This window comes from Amaranthus tricolor, chromosome 16 (genome assembly GCF_026212465.1).
Source record: "Amaranthus tricolor cultivar Red isolate AtriRed21 chromosome 16, ASM2621246v1, whole genome shotgun sequence".
Classification (NCBI taxonomy): Eukaryota; Viridiplantae; Streptophyta; class Magnoliopsida; order Caryophyllales; family Amaranthaceae; genus Amaranthus; species Amaranthus tricolor.
In genome coordinates, this window is record NC_080062.1 from 11,324,757 (window position 1) to 11,331,487 (window position 6,731).

The following is a 6,731-nucleotide window of genomic DNA, read 5'->3' on the forward strand; positions in this document are numbered from 1 at the left end:
TTATCCGCATTCTGCTCATAATCAACCATGCTAAGATGTTTGGAAGACAAAGGATCCCCGAGATACTTGAATGGAAGAGAACCATAAGTAAACTAAGACAAAGGATCCCCTAAGTTCCTCTTTAATATCACTAGGCATTCCTGCTGTGTAGATAGCTGACTTTGCTGAGTAAGCTTGCAACCCAGAAGTTTGGGAAAATAAATGCAAGCAATTACATAAAGATCTTACAGAGGACACATCTCCTTTACAAAATAACATCAAATCGTCTACAAAACAAAGATGAGAGAGTATAATAGTCTTGCATCTAGGATGGAAATGAAAGGTACCTTCTGCACTTCTCAGGATACGAGACAAGTATTCCATGCCAATAACAAAAAGCAGAGGGGAAAGCGGGTCTCCTTGACGAAGACCTCTCTTAGCATGAAAGATAGGAGTAGGGATACTATTGAGCATGATCACATAACTTATTGAGGTAATACAGGTCATGATGATCTTGATAAAAGTAGGAGGGAAATTCAGCACAACAAGCATCTCCTTAATAAATTGCTAGCTCATAGTGTCATAAGCCTTGCATCAATCAATCTTCAAGAGGCAACTGGGAGCACAATTTTTCCTAGAATAATGCTTAACAAGATCCTGGCATAAAAGAATATTGTGCATAATGTTCCGACCAGCCAACGCACCTTGAGCTTGATCAATAAGGTCACCAAGCACCAACTTAAGCCTAGAACAAATAAGTTTCGAAATACACTTATACAGAATATGGCAACAAGAAGTAGGTCGATAATCCCTAGGGTGCGAAGGGCACTGAATCTTAGGAATCAGGGTAATAGTGGTCGTGCTCCAGCTTTTAAGCATCTTACTATTCTGAAAAAACTAATTGACTACCTTAATAACACCAGCCCCAACAACAGTCCAGGAAGCCTTATAAAACTTACTATTTAAACCATCCAATGCATTCTTAATCTCCTCATTAGGAAATTTGAGATCCAGAAGTTTACCCTTTTGGGATGACAAAATTGGGCCATTCTGAGCAATGTGAATGTTTACTAAGGAACAAGTCTAAGGAACTAAAGTGAAGATACTGGAGAAGTGATCAAAACATGCAGCCTGTATTCGATCAGAATCAAAAATATCCTTACCATTCACGTGTAAGAAGTTAACTTTGTTACATCTAATACGGTGATTAATACTTTTATGGAAAAAAGCAATATTATCATCCCCCAGCTTAATCCATTGAAGCTTAACCTTTTTCCTCAAAGAGGCTTTGAGATCAGCTTGTAAGAACCGTAGATGAGAAGCAAGAACAGATTCTTTAGATGCTAGCTCAGAGTTCTCCGAGTGAGTATGCATCTGGTTTTGGATGTCAAGCAAGTCCTCTCTGGCGTTAGCAATATCAATCTAAATTTGATCCCTACCGCACTTATCCCTGAGCAATTGTTTAAGGATTTTCAAATTTTGAGAGATTTGATAGCGACTGTACCCCTGAATATTAGTTTCCCAAACACCCTTTATGACGTCTAAGAAATCATCCATGTTAGACCAAACACTAAAGAATCGAAAAGGTTTCTTCCCCCTACAAGGAAGAGAGAATTGCACCAACATAGGAGAATGGTCATAGATGCCCTCTAGGAGAAAGGTAACCACAACATTAGGAAAGATCTCCTCCCAATGATCATTACCAAGGAATCTATCGATCTTGCTCATGACCCTCCTTTCACTAACTTGCTTATTACTCCAAGTATAGAATCGTCCATTATAATGCAGATCATGAATATCACAGTTGGCCATACAGTCTCTCATAGGCTATATTTCATGAAGTTGAACTAGGATACCATGGTGCTCATTTATATTGGCAACACTATTAAAATCTCTCATAACAATCCATGGACCACAAACGCTTTTGCTAATATCATGAAGCTGTTGGAAAAGCATCACCCTCTCTCTCTCTCTCTCTCTCTTATTTGTAGATCTATAAACGAAAGTGTAGTGGAAAACAGCTCCATTTCTAGGTTTAACAAAAACATGAATTAATTGACTCGAGTAAGTCAAAATATCCACATACATATCCTCACTATTCCAAGCAACTACAATACGACCCCCTTTATGCCAATCCAAATTATTAGTAACACACCAGTTGGGAAAAACATGAAGATAAAGAGCCCTCAAAATCTGCTCTCTTTACCTTAGACTCAAGGATAACAATAAGGCTAATATTATTATGTCGGATGAAATCTGCAATATCAATCTGTTTATTAACCTTATTAGCTCCTCGCACATTCCATGCCCATATGCTATTAATTGCCGGGAATGGGATCAACTCCCAGTGCTATAAAAGATGTTGCTACATTATCTTGAACATCAAAATCAGAAGAACTCTCCAATACACTAAAACCATTTCTAGTTGGCACTACAGGGTGAATAGAATCGACCATAACCAATTTGGGGTCATGTTCCTGCCTATCACATTGCTCCCTATTAGTATCCAACTCTGGTTGCTTATCCTGCTGCTACCTGAATCACTTCCTAGATGATTAGCTTGTTGCTACGTATCATCATTCTGCCTTGGGTCAGTAGGCACCACTCGCTTGAAGCCCTTCCTATATCTCCGAAAACCATCATCATCAACCTCAAGCTGTGGCTTCAAAGGCCGTTGTTTACCTAAACGACAATCACCAACAGAATGGCCATATTATGAACATTTTGAACACCAAATAGGAATCCAATCGTACTGCACAGGTTGTGTAATAATCTCATCATACTCATTAGAAAAGTAAAGCTTATCAGGAAAACCTTCTTCAACAATCATCTCCACTAGGACTCTTGCAAATGACATTCTAGTTTTCGAAAGAGTAGCCTCATCAACTTTAAAAACCAATCCTAAATAGCCAGCTATCCTCTTTAACATACTATCAGTCCAATATCTCAAATTCAATTTAGGGAGCTTAGCCCAAACTGGAATTGTGGTAAGACTGGACTTTTCAAAGGAGATATTAGTAGACCATGGCTTAACAACAAATGGTTTGCGATAAAAAAAAGTACCATTCATATTACATGCCTGTACTTGCTGCTCTTTTTGAAGAAATCAAACAATAAAAACACCTCGATTAACCATACCAATTTTGTCAATTAATAGATGCTTCCAAATCTTACGCACAAAACCCTTTACCACATGAAGCGAGGGGTTTACACTAGTAACATAGCACACCACCACATTCTCCCAAACACTTCCTCCACCACATCCTCCTTACTAATTTTAGCAATAGTACGAGTAGCAAAGGGGGAATTCATAACAAGGGTTTTAGAACCAATAATAACAGTATCATTCGACATTAAATGAACAGTAGCAGATGGGAACTTCAAAACAGGGAAAAGGGTTTTCGAACCAACATTAGAAGGAGCAGTAGTATTCAACATTAAAGGAACAGTAGATGTAAAAACAGTAGCAAATGGGGGTTTCGAACCAGGGATGAGGGTTTTCAAACCAGAAAAGAATGGAACAGTAGATGTAGACACAATAAGGTTACCTGTACAGGACGATTCACCCACTGAATCATAGCTAGTGCCGGCGTCGATTTTAGAATGGACACCCAACTGAACCCCACCCTAGCTGAAGCTTCGCCTACCGGATCAACAGCACCACCCAAACTTGATTGAATCTCATACCTACTCGGAGAAGAAGATTGGCATGAAGAACAACTCAAAGAAGGCTTCCTCGTTACTTCCTTGATCCAATTATGATCCCACAAACTAACACAAAAGCTAACACAAATCATCGAGTCAAGATCAGTCTTGACATTGGTTCTTGGAGGAAATTATCATTGTTCTTGGAGTATTCAATCCATTCTCGCATGTATTTCCTTCACCTTTGGTGGCCTTCCTCTCCTGCCCATGGTCGAAATTCGATGAAGATTCGGAGAGGAAAAGTCGCGCAAGGTGAATTGCTAGAGAGATAAGGTCTCGCCAGTGAGAGAAACATATATTATTGTTATTATTATTATTATTATTACTATTATTTTTGAATAGTAGCTATTGTCTCGGGATGTGTGTCGCAAGCCTTTGTAGGTTCTTGCGTGTTTCGTTCCTTTGTTTTACTTCTGATTCAATAAAAAATTGCTTTGACGCTTAAATCAATTACAAATAGTGAATGGACGTTAAAATTAATAAACTTTGTTACCCAGGGTAATTGATACCTTCCAGACACATTGGTGAAGTCAGATTTCAGTTTGCGATTTATAAACTGTCCGAAATAGAATGTAAAGTTTCTATTTGTTTTGGAAAATATGGAGCATTGGGTTTTGATGATTGAACCATTGAACATTGTTGAGAATAATCGTGTTGTTGAAATACACGAAGATGGTCGAATGCAACAAGAGGGGGGGTGAATTGTTGTGTATTAGGTTTAAGATTTTTGCCTCTAATTTTTGCGGAATTGTATCAAGTAAAGAACAAAACTTAAACTCAAAAACGAAAAGAAAAATAATAAAAGGAGACAAAGATTTTACGTGGAAACCTTCTTGGCCTAATAAGAAGGAAAACCACGACCCCCGGGATTTCAAAATTCTCACTATGTTTTAGGCAATCAAATAGAATTACATAAAACAGTTTGCTTCACTTGAAGCTTCTCTACTCTAGGTCTAATTCTCTTTCTCTACTTTCTTCTTCTCTTTCTCTTCTCACGTTTCTCTTCTCTATTCCCTTAGACTTCTCATGAGTCTAATTACAACAAATCACTCATTAACCCTTACAAGGCCAATTCTTAAGAAGATTAAAATTAGTAGTTGCTCAAGAAAAATATAATGAATTAATTGGCAAATTCATGAACAAAATATTTTTCTTATTTCGATCTCACCTTAAGGACACTCTTAGATGGATATCGGTTTGAGCAAAGTTCCTCCTATTTATAGTGGGAACAGACAGCAGTTACCTCAGGCACACCTCCCACTATCATCCACGTTCTCAAAACAAGGATAGTGGAATTGCCAAAAGAATAAATAACCGGCTGTCATTTGCTCAAAGATAAAATCAGTTTCCTTAAGCTAAAAATAGCATAGGAGTTAAAAACATAAGATCCTAAAAAGTAGGAGATCTTAATCTTAAAATGAAAAAGTCTTAGGCTATTTTTAGATAGCCTAAAAATAGTTTTGCCAATCAATTTATTAAATAATTAAGCAACTAATTAAACTTTTAACCTTTTACATTAACTAAAAACAGAAAACGTAATTTTTGTAACTTCCAGTCAATGTCTTCTCCAGACCTGTATCGTGGGGAACAGCGCACTGTCTCCATCTACAACTTTCGTCAGGACTTTAACTCTAGGAATAGTAAACTGACTTCTAAAGCAATTGTCCAACTTCTTGGATATTTGAGACATGTACAACTTCCACGAACAAAGTCATAGGCTTCATCAACGATTAACACAATCGGATTTTTACCTACAAAACAATCTCTAAAATATGTTTGTTTATTTAAAAGTGAAGTCATCATCAAAACCTAAGAGGCCAACAAATTCCCCCTTTTTGATGATGACAAACTTTATAAACAAACTTAAGTATACTAGAGTAAAGCAAATGTTGAAGAGCATGTTAGAGATTAAAACAACTCTTCTTAACTTAGTAAATATAATTTACCAAGCATATCATAAACCAACTTACTCTATAAAACATAATATCAAATATGTTTTAAAATTTTCAAAAGTAATTAAACTAAAATAAAATAGACTAACAAAAAGTATTAAGTATTTTCAAGAGAAACAACTTTAAAACAGTGAAACCAAAACAAACAAATAACCAAAATAACCGTAATGTTAAAAACAACACAGATGATAAATTTAGCATAAACATAATTAGCAGCATGATAATTAGCACACAACACATTATCTCCCATAATTGAATCAATATGAATCAATTGAGATATATAACTGTCAATTCACACAGCTCCTCTTAAGTTTGTGCATTCTCTTCCCCCTTTTGTCATCAATCAAAAATAAGATAAGGAATACCAATCCTCAACACAAAACATATAGAATTGTCAGTGATGAAAGCAAGAAACAATAATAAAAGTAAGTTCCATGAACAATAATCAAACCTGCATATAGTTAGTTGTCACAGACCATTAATAAAAGCAAAGAAAAGTAGCAAATGTTCAACGTAACAACAACAATGTACCCCAGATGGTACAAAGTAAAAAGTGAAATTGTTTGTGAAATGCAACAGCCATTCAAATCTTAAAAAAAATAGGGAGAGGGTTCAAGGAGCAGTCTCTTCTTCATCCACATATTCGGTCTGTACTTCTACTGTATCCAACTTAGCACCAAGACGATTCTCCATCATGGTAAGTTGATCAACAATTGAAGCGAGTGAGACACAAACTTTATCTTGAAAAGCACTGAATTGAGACTGTAGGTCAATGAGCTTGGAGAGAACAGAATGTGAGGAAGCTGTAGAGATAGGATCAGCACAACCAATACCAAGAGATGATGGAAATGGTGGTGGTGTAAAGTGAATAGGTGATGGAGGTGGTGATGGAGAGTGATTTGGTGGTGCAGTGGTTGGCTTGGGAGAAAGAGGTTCATTTGAAGTAGGCTCAGAAATGGTTTCATAAGTGATATCATCAACCAATGCAGCCTTTTGTTTTGAAGCAAGCCTCTTACTCATCCTTTGAACTGCTTTACCCTTCCTCCTTAATGCAATCACAACCTCTTCATCACTGGAATCATGACAGAGATCATG

The 6,731-nt window shown here is 36.8% G+C and overlaps 1 protein-coding gene across 1 annotated transcript; it reads right to left on the reverse strand.

Annotated features, from left to right (window-relative positions):
- Positions 1 to 573: 573 nt before the first annotated feature.
- LOC130802538 (uncharacterized) lies at positions 574 to 1,803 on the reverse strand. The gene is made up of 4 exons (XM_057666549.1): positions 1,484 to 1,803; positions 1,143 to 1,381; positions 889 to 1,049; positions 574 to 807 (listed from the first exon to the last, which is right to left on the reverse strand). Exons 1-4 carry the CDS (start codon positions 1,801 to 1,803, stop codon positions 574 to 576), a joined length of 954 nt encoding a protein of 317 aa, XP_057522532.1.
- Positions 1,804 to 6,731: the final 4,928 nt, after the last annotated feature.